Source organism: Pongo pygmaeus, chromosome 15, assembly GCF_028885625.2.
Source record: "Pongo pygmaeus isolate AG05252 chromosome 15, NHGRI_mPonPyg2-v2.0_pri, whole genome shotgun sequence".
In the NCBI taxonomy this organism is placed as follows: domain Eukaryota; kingdom Metazoa; phylum Chordata; class Mammalia; order Primates; family Hominidae; genus Pongo; species Pongo pygmaeus.
In genome coordinates, this window is record NC_072388.2 from 72,605,126 (window position 1) to 72,627,260 (window position 22,135).

At 41.6% G+C, this 22,135-nt stretch overlaps 1 protein-coding gene across 2 annotated transcripts in view; it reads left to right on the forward strand.

Moving 5' to 3' along the window:
• Positions 1 to 22,135, forward strand: part of DNAL1 (dynein axonemal light chain 1) — a 56,996-nt gene that overhangs the window by 28,046 nt on the left and 6,815 nt on the right. For both annotated transcript variants that reach the window (XM_054447825.2, XM_063651822.1), the window contains 2 exons: positions 14,078 to 14,204; positions 16,171 to 16,311. In XM_054447825.2, the coding sequence (XP_054303800.1) occupies positions 14,078 to 14,204; positions 16,171 to 16,311 (268 nt within the window). The remainder of the gene's footprint in view (positions 1 to 14,077; positions 14,205 to 16,170; positions 16,312 to 22,135) is intronic.

Consider the following 22,135-nt stretch of genomic DNA (forward strand, 5'->3'; position numbering starts at 1 on the left):
CTTGCTCTGTCGCCCAGGCTAGGGTGCAGTGACGTAATATCAGCTCACTGCAACCTCCGCCTCCCAGATTCAAGTGATTCTCCCTCCTCAGCCTCCTGAATAGCTGGGATTACAGGCACGAGCCACCGTGCACAGCTAATTTTTGTTGTTTTAGTAGAGATGGGGTTTCACCATGTTGGCCAGGCTGGTCTCGAACTCCTGGCCTAGAGTGCTCCACCTGCGTTGGCCTCCCAAAGTGCTGGGATTACAGGCGTGAGCTACCACACCTGGGCAAAATTTGATATTTTTGATGTTCTAAATAAATTGTTAAGTTTAAGGATATTTAACCTTCTGTCCAGTTTCTGAGTCTTAGATGGTAAAAATTTCAAATATAGAGACATTGTGCATAATGGGTAAAATATTAAATTGTAATACAGAAATTCAGAATTATTATATTTCAGGCTAAATGTAACTTTGAGTTATCTCTAAAGGAATAGTTTGCAGATAAATGTACTCCAGAATTTTTAGTGTCAATATACTTGATGTTCCCCCATGTATTTATAGAATCCCTTATAGAGTCCCGAATTCTCAAGTATTACTATAGTATGTAATTTCTTCCATAAAATGTAATAAATACCCAGAGACCACAAATAAATTATAAATATAGGATTAAAGGCATGTATTGTGTATTAAGATGCTATCTGGCTGGACTATCACTTGTTTTAGATATCTTCACTTTCTGTACACTCCTATCAATGATACCCAATAGTTGTTTTTCTTTCCGGGGTGTAATGTGGGGTTTTGTCCAAAAGCTTTATTGCTTATGTGCAGAATAAAGAAAAACAAAGCTATGGCTGGGCACAGTGGTTCATGCCGGTAATCAGGCACTTAGAAGGCCAAGGTGGGAGGATCCCTTGAGGCCAGGAGTTTACCTGGGCAACATATCAAGACTTCATCTCTACTGAAAATTTAAAAAGAAATTAGCCAGGCATGGTGGTACATGCCTATAGTCCCAGCTACTCGGGGAGGCTGAGGTGGAAGGATTGCTTGAGCCTAGGAGTTTGAGTTTACAGTGAACTATGATTGTGCCATAGCACTGCAGCCTGGGTGACAGAGGGGAAAAAAGAAAAGAAAAAGAAAGCTGCATTGGGATGCAGATACTGGGCTTCAAATAGGTTCACATACTAGATGACTTATTCATCTAGACACACCTGCCTCATAGCATGATTTAAATAGCTGTCTCAATAAATTACAAATGATTACTGTAATGTGTGAAACATGGAATGTTAAGTTGAAGGAAAGGGGTTTATTTATAACTACTCAGGAAAACTGTTGAGGTACATTATAAGCCCATTTGTGTATATGATCTGGCCTTTGCCTTCCTTTCTGATCTCATTTCATGTTTCTCTTCTCCTAGTTGGTAATCTCTAGTGACTGGCTTTCCTTCTGTTCCTTGAACATGCACAATTCATTCTCACCTGAGAATCTTTGTACTTGGCTGTTCCCTGTGTCTTAAAAACTCTGTTGCCATGGATTTCCACAATGCGGGCCCTTCTTAATCCTCACACCTCAGCTCAGACGTCACCTCCTCAAAGGTGACCCAATCACGATGCGGGCTCCTTCTTAATCTTCACACCTCAGCTCAGATGTTGCCTCCTCAAAGGTGACTCAATCACCGTATATCTAAAGCAGCTCTCTAAGCAGTAATTCTTTTTGTTTTTGTTTTAGACGAGGTCTCACTCTGTCACCCAGGCTAGAGTGCAGTGGTACAATCACAGCTCATTGCAACCTTGACCTTCTGGGCTCAGGCCATCCTCCCACCTCAGCCTCCTGAGTAGCTGGGGCCACAGGTGTGTGCCATCATACCCAGCTAATATTTTAATTTTTGTAGAGACAGGGTCCCACTGTGTTGCCCAGGCTGATCTCAAACTCCTGGGCTTAAGTAATGCTCTGTCCTCAGCCTCCCAAAGTGCTGGAATTACAGGCGTGAGCCACCATGCCCGGTGGAGTAACTCTTTATATTTTTGAGCCAGGGTCTCACTGTGTCGCCCAGGCTGGAGTGTCTCCTGGGCTCAAGCAATCCTCCTGCTTCAGCCTCCCAAGTATCTGTGACTAAAGACACACGTCATCACACTCAGCTAATTTTTTTGTATTTTTAGTAGGGGTCTCGCCATGTTGCCCAGGCTGGTCTTGAACTCCTGGGCTCAAGCAATCCACGTGCCTCGACCTCCCAAAGTGCTAGGATTACAAGCCTGAGCCACCACGCCCGGCTAAGTAACTCTTACCAGTCGTAATTTTATTTTTTCACGTTACTCATTATTACCTGAAATTCTTTATTCTTGTTCTCTCTCTCTCACATACACACACACACACACACACACACACACACACACACACAAATCCTAATGACCATTCAGTTTTGATTTTTGTTTGCTTAGAGACAGGGTCTCACTCTGTCACCCAGGCTGGAGTGCAGTGGCATGATTACAGCTCACTGTAATCTCAGACTAGTATAGTTTACTGTAATCTTGAACTCCTGGGCTCCAGCAATCCTTGCTCCTCAGCCTCCTAAGAAGCTGGCACTACAGGTGGATAGCTGGGATTACAGGTGTGCACCACCTCGCCCAGCTAATTAAAAAAAAAATTTTTTTTTTGTAGTGGTGGAGTCTTACTATGTTGTACAGGCTGGTCTTGAACTCCCGGCCTCAAGTGATCCTCTTGCCTCATCCTCCCAAAGTGCTGGAATTACAAGCATGAGCCACTGTGATGGCCTGGCCATTTCAGTTTTGTTAATTAGCATCTACAATAGTGCTTGATATATATAGTAGACACTCTGTAAGTGTTTATTCAGTGACTCAACATGTTTTATTACAGTTACACAACTATTAAGTTAAAATTTTAGTCTGGGCGCGGCGGCTCACGCCTGTAATCCCAGCTCTTTGGGAGGCCGAGGCGGGCAGATCATGAGGTCAGGAGTTCGAGACCAGCCTGACCAACATGTTGAAACCCCGTCTCTACTAAAAATACAAAAATTAGCCAGTCCTGGTGGCACGCGCCTCTAATCCCAACTACTCAGGAGGCTGAGACAGGAGAATCGCTTGAATCCGGGAGGCAGAGGTTGCAGGAGCCGAGATCGCGCCACTGCACTCCAACCTGGGCAACAGAGTGAGACTTTGTCTCAATAAATAAATAAATAATAAAATAAAATAATTTTTTTTTTTTTGAGATGGAGTCAAAATTTTAATTCTAGGCCAGGCGTGGTGGCACTTACCTGTAATCCCAGCTACTAGGGAGGCTGAGGCACAATCACTTGAACCTGGGAGGCCGAGGTTGCAGTGAGTCGAGATCACGCCAGTGTACTCCAGCCTGGGTGACAGAGCAAGACTCTGTCTCAAAAAAAAAAATTTTTTTTTAAATTCTATAAGTACCATATGTTCATTGCAAAAACAAATCAAGCAATTTATAAATGTATGAAATATGCTGTGAAAATCTTTGGTCTTTCTACCTCCTATTCCCTACCAGCTCCATAAAGTAACACAAATTTTATTGTTTTGTGCACTTTAAAATATTTTCTGTGGATATACAAATAAATAGCTCTGTGTATATGTGTATGTGTGTCATATTGTTTGTTCTGATAGTGTACAAGGCAGTTTTTCCTGTAATTTAACTTTTTCTCTCAACAATATATCAATAATATCCTTCAATGTCAATACATGCAGATTTAATACATTAAAAATAGCTGCGTAGTTTTCCACAGTATCAGTATACAATCATGTGTTTAACTATTCCTATACTGCTGGGCATTTTGATTATTTCCAGGGTTTTTTTCCTTGGGTGAGGAGTGTGGGTTTTCTCTCTCTCTCTCTCTCGATTTCTTCCTCTTTCTTTTCTTGCTATTACAAATCATGTTGCAGTGAACATCTTTGCACACATGTCCCGCAGCAGTTATTTGTGTATTTACATATGATGGGATAGATTTCTAAAAGTAGAAAAGCTGAGGATATTTTTGTGCATTTAAATTTTTGATAGGTACCTCAAATTGTTCCCACAAGGCTAATGCTAGTTTCTATTTCCGTCACTGGCACATGGATGAAGATTATCCCCTCCACCCTCAACATCAGTGAGTAGTATTCATTTTTTTTTTTTTTTTTTTTTTTTTTTTGAGACGGAGTCTCGCTCTGTCTCCCAGGCTGGAGTGCAGTGGCACGATCTCGGCTCACTGCAAGCTCTGCCTCCCGGGTTCACGCCATTCTCCTGCCTTAGCCTCCCAAGTAGCTGGGACTACAGGCGCCTGCCCCCACGCCTGGCTAATTTTTTGTATTTTTAGTAGAGACTGGGTTTCACCTTGCTAGCCAGGATGGTCTCGATCTCCTGACCTCGTGATCTGCCTGCCTCGGCCTCCCAAAGTGCTGGGATTACAGGCGTGAGCCACCGCGCCCAGCCAGTGGTATTCATATCTTTAACATTTGTCAGTATGATAGGCAAAATGGAGTCTGGTGGTGGTGTTGATTTTTTTTTTTTTTTAGAGGCAGGGTCTTGCTATGTTGTCCAGGCTGAACTCAAACTCCTGGGCTCAAGTGACCCTCTTGCCTCAAGTCTCCTGAGTAGCTGGGACTACAGGCCACTGTTCGCGGCAAGTACCATGTTGTTTTAATTTCCATTATCTATTCAGTTCTGACTTTGAATGTCTTTTCTTTGTAAACATATATATAAACATATATATATATATATATATTTGTGTGTGTGTGTGTGAGATGGCGGTCTGACTTTGTCACCCAGGCTGGAGTGCAGTGACACAATCTCAACTCACTGCCACCTCGACCTCCTGGGCTTAAGTGATCCTCCCACCTCAGCCTTCCAAGTACCTAGGACTACAGGCACGCACCACCACACCTGGCTAATATTTTTTATTTTTTGTAGAGACATGGTTTCGCCATGTTGCCCAGGCTGGTCTTGAACTCCTGAGCTCAAGCAATCTGCCCATGTCAGCCTCCCAAAGTGCTTAGGACTACAGGCATGAGCCACTGGGCCCCGCTGAACATCTTTTTATATACTAGTCATTTAGGTTTCGTCTTTTGGAAATTGACCAAACACATTTTTAACCCGTTTTTCTACTAGATTTATCTTTTTCTTACTGAATTATAGGTACTCTTTAATATTCCTAATAATTATCGATTATTGAAAATGTTATTATATTGTTGTTGTAATTATCATTTATTAACCACACAGTAGGCTCTTTACATGCATTATCTCATTTCCAGCTCACAAGTAGATAATGTTATTATCTGTATTTTAAGGTAAAGAAACTGAGGCTCAGTTATGTAAAGTTTTCGAATATAGTGAGCAGGTATTCTTTTTTTTTTTTTGAGCAGTGCTACCCCATAGGCAGTGTTCCTGGAGTAGCAATTGTGAACAGGCATTCTTAAACACTGTTGCTGAGACAGGCAGTTTGTCAATAGCTATCACAATATTCAATGTGTATTTCTTTGTCCCATCTATTCTATATTTAGGAGTTTTTCATACATGGACAAAGATGGTGGAGCAAGTATTTCACTGCAACATAGCTTATACAAAAGACTGCAACAATCTAAGTGTCTATCAGCAGCGGACGTCTAAATATATTAATAAATACTATGCATTGAGGAAAAACAATGAGGTGGAACTTCCCTCTGTGTTGATATGGAATAATTTGCAAGATATATTAAGTATAGAAAAAGCAAAGTGAATATTTATATGTACATATATGCATAGAGTATTTCTGGTGATAGTTGTTACTTCTGGGCAAGGGACCTGGGGTATAGGGTGAGAAAGACTTTTCTTTTTTATTTTTATTTTATTTTATTTTTTTTGAGACAGAGTCTCGCTGCATCCCCCAGGCTGGAGCGCAGTGGCTGGATCTCAGCTCACTGCAACCTCGGCCTCCTGGGTTCAAGCGATTCTCCTGCCTCAGCCTCCCAAGAAGCTGGGACTACAGGCACCCACCACCACGCCCGGCTAATTTTTCTATTTTTAGTAGAGATGGGGTTTCACCATATTGGCCGTGCTGGTCTGGACTCCTGACCTTGTGATCCACCTGCCTCGCCCTCCCAAAGTGCTGGCATTACAGGCGTGAGCCACCGTGCCCGGCCAAGACTTTTCTTTTTATACTTGTTGATTTTTTAAAATCTTGTGTACATTATTAATACTCTTTCTGTTAAAATACTGATTATCTTCTCCTTAAAAAAATACAAACAAAAAAATGCACTCATGTTTGTAGCAGCATTATTTATAATAGCCAAAAGGTGGAAGCAACCTAAGTGTTCACTGAGAGATAATTGGATAAACAAACAAAAAAGAAGCTAATGAAGGAGAGGAGAAGGGCAGAAGGAAAGGGGAGGCAGAGAAGAGGAAGATTGCTAGTCAGACCCTGGCAATCTGATCTTAGTTTCCATATTGAAATTTAATGCAGTTTTCAAAACTACTAATATATTTTCTCTTAGTTTGTTTCTTGTCTTTTTACCTTATTCGTGGTTGCCAAATGGTATTTAAAAATTTTTGTTAGTCAAATCTTTATGATTTCAGTGTTTTGTATTTTACATAGAAGGTCCTAGGTACTAGATTGTAAAAATAGTCTTATCTTCTCTTTTTTAATTAAAAATTTTAAGTCTATACTCTTAATTCATCTGGAGTTTATTTTTACATGTATCACGAGGTGCAGGTATCATGTCTCTTTTTTTTCTTTCTTTAATTGGTTAGCCATTTATTGAAAAGTCTCTTTTTCCTACTGTTTGGAAATGCCACCTGCTAAACTCCTGGATATGCATGGGTAGGTTCCTGGATGGTCAGTTTCTTTCTGTTTGTTGTTCTTTCTATAAATTTCAGCTTCAATATCATGCTGCTTTAATTTTCTTTAACTTTAGAATTTATTTTGATATCAAGAAAAATCTTCTCTCCTTTTTCAAAATATTTATGGGCATTTACTCTTCAGAGAAACTTGAGAATCATTTTATCAAATTATCTTAATATATCTTGCAAATTATTCCATTTCAGCACATACAGGTAAGTTCCACCTTGTTGTTTTCCTCAATGCATAGTATTAATATATTTAGCTAGTCCACAGCTGACAGACACTTAGGTTGTTGCAGTCTTTTGTACAAGCTGTGTTGCTCTACCATCTTTGTCCATGTATGAAAAAACTCCTAAATATTAAATTTGTGGGTTGATTTGGAGAGAAGTTATATCTTTATAATAATGAATCTTATGAAAAGATGTATTCATATTTTTTATGTCCTTCAGTAGAATTCCATAGTTTTAATTCCTATAAGACCTTGTATATTTCATATACAAAGATTTATTTCTGAGTAATTCTTAAATTGACACATTATAATTATACTTATTCATGGGGTACAATGCAATGTTTTGATACGTATATATACGTTGTATAATGATCAAACCAAGGTGATTAGCATATCAATCACTCAAACACTTATTATTTATTTGTAGTGAGAACATTAAAAATCTTCTAGCTATTTTGAAATACAGTCATGCATCACATAATGACTGGGATATATTCTGAGAAATGCAACATTAGGCAATCTTGTTGTGTGAACATCACCGAGTGTGCTTACACAAACCTAGATGGTATAGCCTACTACATACATAAGCTATATGGTTTAGCCTATTGCTCCTAGGCCACAAACCTGCTCAGCATATCACTGTACTGAGTGCTGCAGGCAGTTGGAACACAATGGTAAGTATTTGTATATCTAAACATAGAAAAAGTACAGTAAAAATACAGTGTAAAATACGAGAAATGATACAGGTGTATAGAGCATTTATCATAAATGGAGCTTGCAGGACTGCAAGTTTCTCTGGATGAGTCAGGGAGTGAGTGATGAGTGAATGTGAAGGCCTAGGACATTACCGTACACAACTGTAGATTTTTTTTGTTGTTGGTTTTTGTTGTTGTTGGTTTGTTGTTGTTGTTGTTGTTTTTTGAGACGGAGTCTCACTCTGTCACTGAGGCTGGAGTGCAGTGGCACCCTGTCGGCTCACTGCAACCTCCATCTCCTGGGTTCAAGCAATTCTCCTGCCTTAGCCTCCTGAATAGCTGGGATTGCAGGAGCCCACCACCATGCCCGGCTAGTTTTTATATTTTTTACTAGAGGTGGGGTTTCACCATGTTGGCCAGGCTGGTCTCGAACTCCTGACCTCAGGTGATCTACCCGCCTTGGCCTCCCAAAGTGCTGGGATTACAGGCATGAGCCACCGCGCCCGGTCCACAACTGTAGATTTTATAAAACACTGTACACAGGCTACACTTAATTTATAAACAATGTTTTAGCTGGGCACAGTGGCACACATCTGTAATGCCAGCACTTGAGGAGGCTGAGGTGGTGGGATCACTTAAGGCCAGTAGTTGGAGTCAAGCATGGACAACATAGCGAGACCCCATCTCTACAAAAAAAAAAAAAAATATATATATATATATATATATATTAGTTGGGTGTGGTGATGCACACTGTAGTCCTAGGTATCAGGAAACTGAGGATTGCTTGAGCCCAGGAGTTAGAGTTTGCAGTGCGCTGTGATCACACTACTGCACTCCAGCCTGGACAACAGAGCAAGACCCTGCCTCTAAATAAATGAATAAATAAATAAAAATAATATGTCTAGCCGGGTGTGGTGGCTCATGTGTGTAATCCCAGCACTTTGGGAGACTGAGGCAGGCGGATGACCTCAGGTTGGGAGTTCGAGACCAGCCTGACCAGCATGGATAAACCCCATCTCTACTAAAAATACAAAATTAGCGAGGCGTGGTGGTGCATGCCTGTAATTCCAGTTACTTGGAAGGCTGAGGCAGGAGAATCGCTTGAACCTGGGAGGTGGAGGTTGCAGTGAGTCGAGATCCCACCTTTGTACTTCAGCGGCAACAAGAGCAAAACTCTGTCTCAAAAATAATAATATTAATATGTTTTTATTTCTTCAATAAGAAATTAACCTTAGCTTACTGTAACTTTTTTTTTTTTTGAGATGGAGTCTCGCTCTGTTGCCCAGGCTAGAGTGCAGTGGCTCAATCTCAGTTCACTGCAATCTCTGCCTCCCAGGTTCAAGCTATTCTCCTGCCTCAGCCTCCCGAGTAGCTGGGATCACAGGTGCTCACCACCATGCCTGGCTAATTTTTTTTTTTTTTTTTTTTTTTTAGTACAGATAGGGTTTCTCTGTGTTGGCTAGGCTAGTCTCGAACTCCTGGCCTCAAGTGATCTGCCCGCCTCGGCCACCCAAAGTGCTGGGATTACAGGCATGAGCCACTGCGCCCGGCCAACTTTTTTAATTTTAAAAACTTTTCAATATTTTTTTAAATTTTTGACTTTTTTGTAATAACAGCTGGAAACACAAACACATTGTATAGCAGTACAAAAATATTTTCTTTATTTCATTATTCTATAAGCTTTCTATAAGCTTTTTCCTATCTTTAAATTTTTAAATCTTTTTTACACATTTTTGTTAAAAATGAAGACACAAACACATACATTAGCCTAGGCCTACCCAGAGTCAATATCACTGTCTTCCACCTCCACATCTTGTCCCACTGGAAAGTCTTCAGGGGCAGTAACACACATGGAGCCACCATTTCCTACGACAACAGTGCCTTCTTTCTAGAATACCTCCTTAAGGACCTGCCTGAGGCTGTTTTACAGTTAGTTTTTTTTTTTTTTTTTTTTTGAGTCGGAGTTTCGCTCTTGTTGCCCAGGCCAGAGTGCAACAGCACAATCTCGGCTCACCGCAACCTCCGCCTCCCAGGGTCAAGCGATTCTTCTGCCTCAGCCTTCCGAGTAGCTGGGATTACAGGCGTGTGCCACCACGCCCAGCTAATGTATTTTTAGTAGAGACGGTTTCTCCATGTTGGTCAGGCTGGTCTCGAACTCCCTACCTTAGGTGATCCACCCACCTCGGCCTCCCAAAGTGCTGGGATTGCAGGCGTGAGCCACCGTGCCCAGCCTACAGTTAACTTTTTTTAATAAGTAGAAGGGGTATATCTAAAATAACTATAAAAAGTATAGTAAATACATAAACCAGTAATATTGTCATTTACTATCATTATTATGTACTATACATAAGTGTATGTGTTATGTGTGTGTATGGCTGGTGGCTCAGTAGGTTTGTTTACACTAGTATCACCACAAACATGAATGCCTTGTGCTACCACATTATGACTGCTGTGATATCACTAGGCAATAGGAATTTTTCAGCCCTATTATAATCTTATGGGACCACATTGTGTATAGAGTCAATCATTGATTGAAATGTTGTACATTGCATGACCGTATACATTATTGTTAACTATAGTTAACCTGCTGTGCAATAGAACACCAGAGCTTATTCTCCTATATAATTGTAACTTGGTACTCATTTACCAACTTATTCCCATCCTCCCCTCAGCCCACCACCCCCCTCTCCAGTCTCTGGTAACTACTGTTTTGCTCTCTACTTCCATGAGATCAACTTTTTTTATTTTTTATTATTATTATTATTATTATTATTATTATTATTATTTTGAGAATAACAAGTTCACCCTTGTTACCCAGGCTGGAGTGCAATGGTGTGATCTTGGCTCACTGCAACCCCCACCTTCCAGGTTCAAGCGATTCTCTTGCCTCTTCCTCCCAGGTAGCTGGGATTACAGGTGGCCACCACCACGCCTGGCTAATTTTATATATTTAGTAGAGACGGGGTTTCACCATGTTGGTCAGGCTGGTCTCAAATTGCTGACCTCAAGTGATCCACCCACCTCGGCCTCCCAAAGTGCTGGGATTACAGACGTGAGCTACCGCACCTGGCTGAGATCAACTTTTTTAGATTCCACATATGAGTGAGATCATGCCGTGTCATTCTGTGTCTGATGTGTCACTTAACATAATGTTCTCCAGGTTCATTCACATTGTAGCAAATGACAGGATTTCATGCTTTTTTATGGCTGAATAGTATTCCATTGTGTGATATACCATATTTTCCTTATCCATTCATTCATTATTGGACACTTAGGTTGATTCCATATTTTGGCTATTGTGAATAGTGCTGCAGTAAACATGGGAGTGCTGATAGCTATCTCTTTGACATACTATTTTCATTTCTTTTGGCTATATACCCTGTAGTGAGATTGCTGAATCATATGGTAGTTCTATTTTTAATTTCCTGGGTAATTTATAGTTTTTGTTGCTATGATGCATTTCTCTTTAACACCCTTCCTGTTTATATTAAATAATATAAAAGCCATTTATTTTTGCATACTTAACATGTAATCAACTACCTACCAACAATTCTTAACTGTTTACAAATCACATCCCCACAAGAATTTTCAAGCAACATTGTGTTACCTGGATTCATTACTTTATACAGAGCAATAATCATCATCATCATTCATCATTACATATAGTCCAAAATAGAGGTCAGCTGGGCATGGTGGCTCACGCCTATAGTCCTAGCACTTTGGGAGGTCGAGGCAGGATTGCTTGAGGCCAGGAGTTTGAGACCAGCCTAGACAACATAGTGAGACCCTTGTCTCTACAAAAAAAAAAATTTTTTTTTAATTAGCCAAGCATGGTGGCATGTGCCTGTTCTAACTACTCAGGGGGCTGAGGCAGGAGGATCACTTGAGCCCAGGAGTTCAAGGCTGCAGTGAGCTGATTGTGCCCTGTACTGCAGCCTGGGTAACAGATCGAGACCCTGTCTCTAAATTAAAAAACAAATTTAAAAAATAGAGAGATTTTATGGCATTTCATAAAGCTCTCCCACTTCTGTAACCTCCAACATATTATTTACAGAGTAGACATTTACTTTTTTGTTTTCAATACTTACAATGGTTTGTTGACCTTAAAAAATCAAATTCTAATAGCTGAGAGGAACCTTAAAGAACTTGTCCAACTTCCTTATTTTTTCCAATGTTTTTTATGGTGGTGAAATATACATAACATAAAGTTTACCATCTAAAGCATTTTTAAGTGTATAGTTCAGTGGTAGTAAGTAGACTTGCACAACCATCACCATCCATCTCCAGAACTCTCTTCATCTTGCGTGTCTGAATCTCTGTAAGCATACAATAGCTTCCTACTGCCTCTTCCCCCATCCCTGGCACCCACCATTCCACTTTCCGTCTTTACGAATTTAACTACTCTAGGTATTTCATATAAGTAGTATCATACAGCATTTATCTTTTTGTGACTGGCTTATTTAACTTAGTGTAATATCCTCAAGTTTCATCCATGTTGTAGCATGTGTCAGAATTTCCTTTCTGCTTAGTTTTTTTTTTTTTGTTTTTTTTTTTTTTTTGAGACTGAGTCTCGCTGTATCGCTGAGGCTGGAGTGCAGTTGCGCATTTTCGGCTCATTCCAACCTCCACCTCCCAGGTTCAAGTGATTCTTCTGCCTCAGCCACCAAAGTAGCTGGGACTACAGGCATGTGCCACCATGCCCGGCTAATTTTTTAATATTTTTAGTGGAGATGGGATTTTACCATGTTGGCCAGGCTGGTCTCAAACTCCTGACCTCAGGTGAGCCGCCCGCCTTGGCTTCCCAAAGTGTTGGGATTACAGATGTGAGCCACTGCACCCAGCCCGTTCCTGCTTAATATTAAATGATATTCTATTACGGTATGTATATACCATATTTTGTTTTTCCGTTTGTCTATCAGTGGACACTTGGGTCACGTCCATCTTTTGGCTATTGTGAATTTGCTACTGTGAACATGGGTGTACCAATATCTCGAGATCCCACTTTCATTTCTTCTGAATACGTGCCGAGAAGTGGAATGGCTGGATCCCTTGTTAAGTGATATCAATTATCATATGATAATTGTTTTAATTTTTTAAGGAACTGCCAAATTGTTTTCCATAGCAGCTGCACCATTTTACCTCCCTGCCAACCGTGTACAGGGTTCCAATTTCTCCACATCCTCACTAATACTTACTATTTTCTGTGATTTTGATAGTAGCTATCCTAATGGGTATCAGATGGTATTTCATTGCTCCAATCTCCTCATTTTACAGAGTAAGAAACTGAGGGGAGAAATGGCTTGTTTACATGCAGAAGCTGACCAGTTTGCTAAATGACTGTTCAGTTATTATCCAATTCTCGAAAGAGTCAGCTTATTTAATGACAGATTTCACTGAATTGATTCACTCAAACTTTGCCAGGTTTTCCTCGTTGATATTCACTAGACTGCTTCACAAAAATCTTGTCTTTATTATCTACTTAACAAATACTTACAGGAAATTGTATTATTGGCTGGGCACAATGGCTCATGCCTTAATCCCAGCACTTTGGGAGGCCGAGGCGGGCAGATCCCTTGAGTCCAGGAGTTCAAGACCAGCCTGGACAACATCTCTACAAAACCCATCTCTACCAAAAAGACAAAAATTAGCCAGATGTGGTAGTGTGCCCCTGTCGTCCCAGCTACTAGGGAGGCTGAGGTGAGAGGATTCCTTGAGTCCAGGGGAGGTTGAGGCTGCAGTTAGCTGTGAGTGTGCCACTGCACCCCAGTCTGGGTGACAGAGCGAGACCCTGTCTCAAACAAAACAAAACAAAAAACAACTTTTTTATGTTTGAAAATTATCATAATAAATGTTGGAGAAGACCCTGAATTTTAGACCTAGCTCTATTATTTAATAGCAGTGTGTTCTTAGAAAAAGCCCTTAATCCCCCTATAATAGAAATCAAATAACCTGCCTTATCTGCTTTAAAGCAGATGTTGTAAGGACCAAGTAATATACTCTATAGGAATGTAATTTGAAAACCGTACCATTAATGAATGTGATAAGATAGTGCCATTATTTCCCCTCTTGGTAATTTCAGTAGCTATTCTTAGTAACGTATTATTATTATTTTTTTTTTTTAGTGGAGCAATCAGAGAAGGAAGAGTTCAGATTGGTTTGAAGAAGGGAATGGAATGTTCTACTTAGCTCCCTCAATGAGAAAAAAAAAACTCCCACACAACTACTAGCTCTTCTACAAGTAGACAGGCAGGGTCTAAGTTCACTTTGAAAGTCATTATGTATATCTTTATAAAGAAGGAGACAGAAAAGGTTAAACATAAACATAAATCAAATTTTGTTCTTTTTCAGGAGGCAGTAGGGGACACGTTAGAAGAACTGTGGATCTCCTACAATTTTATTGAGAAGTTGAAAGGAATCCACGTAATGAAGAAGTTGAAGATTCTCTACATGTCTAATAACCTGGTAAAAGACTGGGGTAAGCTGAGAGTGGCCCTTTGCTAACCTTCTACCGCCTGTTTATAGAAAATAGTCCGAGAGGGAAAAGATGCAAAACGAGAACGTTTATTTCTAAGCACAGAGAGAAAGTGGGAACATTTATGTCTAAGCTCAGAGAGAAATAGCTATAGGAGTTTCTAAATTTTAAATGGTTAACATTTATATTTAAATATTTACTTAGGATGGGCCGGGCGCGGTGGCTCACACCTGTAATCCCAGAACTTTGGGAGGCCGAGGTGGGTGGATCACGAGGTCAGGAGATCGAGACCATCCTGGCTAACACAGTGAAACCCCGTCTCTACTAAAAATACAAAAAAATTAGCCGGGCGTACTCGGGAGTCCCAGCTACTCGGGAGGCTGAGGCAGGAGAATGGCGTGAACCCGGGAATCGGAGCTTGCAGTGAGCCGAGATCGCGCCGCTGCACTCCAGCCTGGGCAACAGAGCGAGACTCCGTCTCAAATACCTAACGTTAAATGACGAGTTAATGGGTACAGCATACCAACATGGCACATGTATACATATATAACAAACCTGCACGTTGTGCACAAGTACCCTAAAACTTAAAGTATAATAAAAATAAAAAAAGTGAAAGAACTTGAAAAAAAAATTAGGATGAATATAATCTGATAGGTCCTCGTCCTATTAGTCATGAAAAAAATTTAAGCTATTATCCAAAGGCTGAAGTAATCAGTTTAAATTTAATACTTCATAGGTAGAAGACTTATTTGATATCTATGTTACTTCGCTTTTTATTGTACATAATTCATTCAGTTATATGCGATGAACTATACCAGTCTCTTTGGATACATAGTTGAATAGGACATTATCCCTGCCCTCAAGGAGTTCACAGCTTAGTCGGGAAAATTAGTTTGTAAGCTGATAATTATAAAACTGTGTGATAAGAGGCCAGGCGCAGTGGCTCTTGTTGGTAATCCCAACAATTAGGGAGGCCAAGGTGGGCAGATCACCTGAGGTCAGGAGTTTGAGACTAGCCTGGCCAACATAGCAAAACCCAAAATTTTTTTTGTAAAAATACAAAAATACAAAAACATAGCCAGGTGTGGTGGTACATGCCTGTAGTCCCAGCTACTTGGGAGGCTGAGGCATGAGAGTTGCTTTAACCTGGGAGGCAGAGGTTGCAGTGAGTGGAGATCATGCCGTTGCACTCCAGCCTGGGTGACAGAAGGAGACTCTTTCTCAAAACAAAAAAAAGCAAAACTGTGTGATAAGTTCTGCAATAGAGATTTGAATGAGTTGTTTTAAGAATTCAAAGATGAGGGAATGGGTACAGACAAAGGCAGGTTGGCTTAACCTACACTGATGCAGCACAGCATGAAGAAGACCTGTCACTGGAGAGTGATTTGTTCTTTTTGACTGAATCTCATCTCGTCTTACTTTATCCTTATGCTAGCATTTAAAGTAGAGAGGTATGTCTTCTTTTACCCTCCCATCCTGTAATGTCTTCTGAGAATGACTTTATGTGGTATAACTTTCCTAGCTTCCTTCAAAATCTTAAACAACTAATTGTCATCAATAGTCACAAACTGAGGGTTAATGATATTGGATTTTAATCCCCAAAATTGTAACAGTAAAACTTGCTGGTTTTTTTTTTTTTTTTTTTTGAGACGGAGTCTTGCTCTGTTGCCCAGTCTGGAGTGCATTGGTGCAATCTCGGCTCACTGCAACCTCTGTCTCCCGGGTTCAAGCAATTCTCCTGCCTCAGCCTCCTGAGTAGCTGGGACTACAGGCGCCCGCCACCACGCCTGGCTTATTTTTGTATTTTTAGTAGAGATGGGGTTTCACTGTGTTAGCCAGGATGGTCTCGATCTCCTGACCTCGTGATCCGCCCGCCTTGTCCTCCCAAAATTCTGGGATTACAGGCGTGAGCCACCACACCTGGCCAAAACTTGCTGTTTTAATATGGAAAATATTCTTTTACTTGTAGCTGAGTTTGTGAAGCTGGCAGAACTGCCATGCCTGGAAGACCTGGTGTTTGTAGGCAATCCCTTGGAAGAGAAACATTCTGCTGAGAATAACTGGATTGAAGAAGCAACCAAGAGAGTGCCCAAACTGAAAAAGCTGGATGGTGAGTGATTCTGAGCTGGCTTAGACATGTCTTCTAGGCATAAAAATGGAATTTGTGGCATGGAATCATGAAGAGGAGAAAAACTAAGGAAAAAATACCTCTGATCTTCCAGGTCATTTCTATCTATATAAAATTGAATGGTCTAGGTTTGAGCCAAGGTGAGATGAAAAACTGCTAGGATATTTAGACCGGTACAAGATTCTCCCTAGACCAAAAGCTTATAAGAAAGCTAGGCCTGGCCGGGCACAGTGGCTCACGCCTGTAATCCTAGCACTTTGGGAGGCTGAGGCAGGTGGATCACCGAAAGTCAGGAGTCTGAGACCAGCCTGGCCAACATGGTGAAACCCCATCTCTACTAAAAATACAAAAATTAGCCAGGCGTGGTGGCGGGCACCTGTAATCCCAGCTACTCGGGAGGCTGAGGCAGGAGAATCGCTTGAACTCGGCGGGCGGAGGTTGCAGTGAGCTGAGATTGTGCCATTGCACTCCAGCCTGGGCAAAAAAGAGTGAAATTCCATCTCAAAAAAAAAGGAAAGAAAGCTAGACCTTATAAATCTACGTGGAGCCAGTCACAGTGGCACGTTTCTGTAGTCCCAAGCTATTCAATGAGGCAGGAAAATTGCTTGAGGTCAGGAGTTTGAGTCCAGCCTTCGCAATATAGTGAGAAAAACCCTGTATTTATTTTTTTAAAATTGTATATTTATTTTTTCCTAATATAAATTTCCTTCTGTTATGTTGGATTAAAGCTGGAATTATTCAGGGTTTGGTGCTGAGCCTCCTCCTTTTCTCACTCTTCCCTGTATCACAAAGAGGTCACCCATGCAAGCAGTAAGAGAGAAGGATCCTGGCCAGGTGCAGTGGCTCACGCCTGTAATCCTAGCACTTTGGGAGGCCGAGGCGGGCAGATCACCTGAGGTTGGGAGTTCGAGACCAGCCTGACCAACATGGAGAAACCCCATCTCTACCAAAAATACAAAATTAACGGATGTGGTGGTGCATGCCTGTAACCCCATCTACTCGGGAGGCTGAGGCAGGAGAATCGCTTGAATCTGGGAGGCGGAGGTTGTGGTGAGCCATGATTGTGGCACTACACTCCAGCCTGGGCAACGAGAGTGAAACTCCATCTCAAAAAAAAAAAGAGAGAGAGAAGGATCTTCACTTCCAGACAACATAAAGTTCCATGTCTATCTACTATCTACTTGTACTTTTATGTAAAAGGAAAATAAACTTCTGGCTCATTTAAGCAAGTTAAAAAAAGAAAAGTTAGGCTTATTCTCAAGTCAGAAAGGTGACACAAAGGTCACAAATTTTGATCAGAATCAAAAATTCTGATTCTGCAGAATAATCAGAAATACATGGTAAGCAGTTGCTTTTTTACAATTTGATCAAAATTGTGGTGTTCTCTCTCTCTGTCTCTCCCCTCATCCCCAGTCTTAGTTTCCCAATATCTTAAGATCAGTGTCAGCATCAGTAGATAACCCTGATTAACTGTATCAAGTCCCAGCTCCTCCACTTAATAGTCTGTGAAATTGTGCTAATTAATTAATCTCACCAAACCTTGTTCATTTGTAATCTAAAAACTGGAGATGATAATAGTATCATTAGTAATCATTTTAGAACATATATCAGAGTATTATTATGAGGATTAATTGAAATAATCTATGTGAAACACTGAACACATGGAGATAATCTATGCTAAATGTTGTGCTTAACATAAAGTAAGTATTCAAAATATATGTTATTAGCTGGGTGTGGTGGCTCACACCTGTAATCCTAGCACTTTGGGAGGCCGAAGTGGGAGGATCACTTGAGGTCAGGAGTTCCAGACCAGCCTGGCCAACATGGTGAAACCCCATCTCCACTAAAAATACAAAATTAGCTGGACCTGGTAGTGGGCGCCTGTAATCTCAGTTATTCAGGAGGCTAAGGCAGGAGAATTGCTTGAACCTGGGAGGCGGTGGTTGCAGTGAGCCAAGATGATGCCACTGCACTCCAGCCTGGGCAACAGAGCGAGACTCTGTCTCAGAAACAAAATAAAGAGTTATAATTATTTTAGATTTTAACTCAATCCCAAAATGCAAGTGTATAAGAAATATTTCAGTATAAATCGACCTCATTTTGACTTTGAACACTACCTCCCCAATTCAATTCAGCTGGGCTGTTAAGAAATTCAGTCTGTCATTCTTTTTTTTTAGAGTCTGGCTCTGTTGCCCAGGCTGGAGTACAGTGGTGCAATCTTGGCTCACTGCAACCTCCGCCTCCCAGGTTCAAGCAATTCTCCTGCCTCAGCCACCCGAGTAGCTGGAACTACAGGCGCGTGCCACCACCCCCAGCTAATTTTTGTATTTTTAGTAGAGATGGGGTTTCACCATGTTGGCCAGGATGGTTTTGATCTCTTGACCTCGTGATCCGCCCACCTCGGCCTCCTAAAATGCTGGGATTATAGGTGTGAGCCACTGTGCCCAGCCTTTATTTTATTTTATTTTTTTTGAGACAGAGCCTTGCTCTGTCACCCAGGCTAGAATGCAGTGGTGCCATCGCAACTCACTGCAAGCTCCGCCTCCCAAGTTCAAGTGATTCTCCTGCCTCAGCCTCCTGATTTCAAATCATTTGTCTTTACTTCCTTCAGGGTTGTACGTAGAAAGCGAACCTCTTCCCTTAATAAAATAGAGGCCGGGTGTAGTGGCTCAAGCCTGTAATCCCAGCACTTTGGGAGGCCGAGGTGGGTGGATCACCTGAGGTCAGGAGTTTGAGACCAGCCTGGCCCACCTGGTGAAACCCCGTCTCTACTAAAAACACAAAAATTAGCTGGGTGTGGTGGCAGGCGCCTATAATCCCAGCTACTTGGGAGACTGAGGCAGGAGAATCACTTGAACCCGGGAGGCGGAGGTTGCAGTGAGCTGAGATTGTGCCACTGCACTCCAGCCTGGGCAACAGAACAAGACTGGCTCAAAAAAAAAAAAAAAAAAAAAAGAAAGAAAGAAAAAAAAATAGGCCGGGCACAGTGGCTCACACCTATAATCCCACCACTTTGGGAGGCCGAGGCGGGCAGATCACCTGAGGTCAGCAGTTCGAGACCAGCCTGACCAACGTGGAGAAACCCCGTCTCTACTAAAAATATAAAATTAGCCAGGCATGGTGGCACATGCCTGTAATCCCAGCTATTTGGGAGACTAGAGCAGGAGAATCGCTTGAACCCAGGAGGCGGAGGTTGCAGTGAGCCGAGCTCACAACATTGCACTCCAGCCTGGGTAACAAGAGTGAAACTCTGTCTCAAAAAAAAAAAAAAAAAAAAGAATAAAATAGAACCACCAATGTAGAACTTGAATAGACAAAGCTACATTATGGCCTTTTGGACCATGTATTGACTTCATGTCAATCTGAACAGCCCCTAGAAGAACACCTTAGTCTATTCTAAACCAGTGGGATAGACCAGAACAGAGATGGCCACAGCTGCAAACTTGCCCGTTTTTGTTTCTCTTCTGTTGCTCATAAGCAAAACTGAGGGATCTTTTTTTTTTTTTTTGAGACGGAGTCTCACTCTGTCACCCAGGCTGGAGTGCAGTGGCGCGATCTCAGCTCACTGCAGCCACCACCTCCCAGGTTCAAGCAATTCTCTGCCTTAGCCTCCTGAGGAGCTGGGATTACAGGCACCCGCCACCACGCCCGGCTAATTTTTGTATTTTTAGTAGAGACGGGGGTCTCATCATCTTGACCGGGCTGGTCTTGAACTCCTGACCTCATGATCCACCCACCTCAGCCTCCCTAAGTGCTGGAATTACAGGTGTGAGCCACCACGCCCAGCCTAAAGCTGAGGGATGTTAAAAATCTAAAATAAAAAAGACGGACAATACCAAATGCTAGTGAGGATGTGAAGCAACTCTTATACCCTGTAGGATGGTAATGTAACTTGGTATTAACCACTTTGGGAAATTGGCGTCATCTACAAAAGCTCTACATGTACATTTCTTGTGACCCAGCAATTTCCCTCCTAACTACATACCCCAAAGAAAAGGGTATGAATGTTTACCAAAAGACACATATGAGGATGTTCATAGTAGCAGTATATTAATAGCTAAAAATTAGAAACCACTTAAATGTTCACAAACAATAGAATAGATAGATAAAATATGGCATAATCATACAATGGAATATTAAACAGCAGTAAAAATGAATGAATTACAATTTTACACAACATGGATGAATCATACAAACATAATGTTGAATAAAAGAAGCCAGACACAGGGAACATACTGTATCATTCCTGTGGTCCTATTTGGGAGGCTGAGGCAGGAAGATTGCTTGAGTCTGGGAGTTTGAGGCTGTAATGAGCTGTGATCACACCACTGCATTCCAGCCTGGGTAACAGAGCAAGACCTTGTCTTTAAAAAAACAAACAAAAAACAAGGAAAATAAGCTATGGTGTTAGATATTAGGATAGAATATATCTTTTGTGGGTATAGTGACTGGCAGGGGGCCTGAGGCAGTTTTGGGGGTTCTGATAATCTTTTCTTTCTTAAATCGGGGTGCTGGTAACTAGCTCATGTTCACTTTATAAACATTTATCAATCTGTACATTATAATTTGTACACTTTGTATGTTGCGTGTCAACAAAAAGTTCACTTGTCCCACAAGCAAATGCTTGGGGGTGTACAGAGAGGTCAAACTATGCTCACTGCCATAAAGAACATGTCCCTCTTGGAAGGCATTACTGAGGAAGAGAGGCACTGGGGTTTGTTCTTCATAAAGGGTAGGGTTTAGATGGGAGGAGAGTTGAGGAGGACATTACAAAATGAAGGAACTTTAAGCAGGGCACGGTGGCATGCACCTGTAGATCCAGCTACTTGGGAGGCTGAGGCATGAAGATCCTTTGAGCCCGGGAGTTCAAGTCCAGCCTGGGCAACATAGCAAGCCCTGTCTAAAAATAAATAAATAAATAAATAAAAGAAGAAGAAAGAAAGTCTTCAGAGAAGGGGAGAGAAAAGAAAAGGGAAGGAAAAATGAAGGAACTTTGTTAACCAGTAGGCCAGAGGTAAAAGTGTGCGAGATGAGTTTGGGAGACAATGGACTGATCAGGTTAGCTGGAGTGCAGGGTAAATGGCTGAAGAGTTAAGACTGAATACTCAGCTGGGGTCAGACTGGCTTCAAATGTTAAAGCTCAGTTGGGTAGCCCTTGGCCCAGTGAGAGCCAGAGATGTGCTTTGTTTCCTCTACAGTGATTTTTTTTTTCAGTGTATCCCCAATGTTCAGCAATTGGGGGAGGTCATATAAAACGACAATTAGAGGAGTTCAGATTTTTGGCAGTACTGTGATTACACATTTCATTGTGGGAAATGAGGAATATTTCTTTATGCTTAACATACAAAGCTTTTTTTTTGAGATGGAGTCTTGCTCTGTCACCCAGGCTGGAGTGCAATGGCACAATCTTGGCTCACTGCAACCTCCACCTCCCGGGTTCAAGCGATTCTCCTGCCTCAGCCTTCTGAGTAGATGGGATTACAGGCATGCGCCACAATGGTCAGCCAATTTTGTATTTTTAGTAGAGACAGGGTTTCACCATGTTCGCCAGGCTGGTCTTGAACCCCTGACTTCAAGTGATCCACCCGCCTCGGCCTCCCAAAGTGGTGGGATTACAGGTGTGAGCCACCGCACCCGGCCCATAGAAAGCTTTTAACGTGTACAGAACTTACTTTATTTTTCTACTTGGTACTTCTTGGCTTTTTTTTTTTTTTTTTTTTTTGAGACAGGGTCTTACTCTGCCACCCAGGCTGGAGTGCAGTGGCATAATTACAGCTCACCACAACCTGGACCTCCCAGGCGCAAG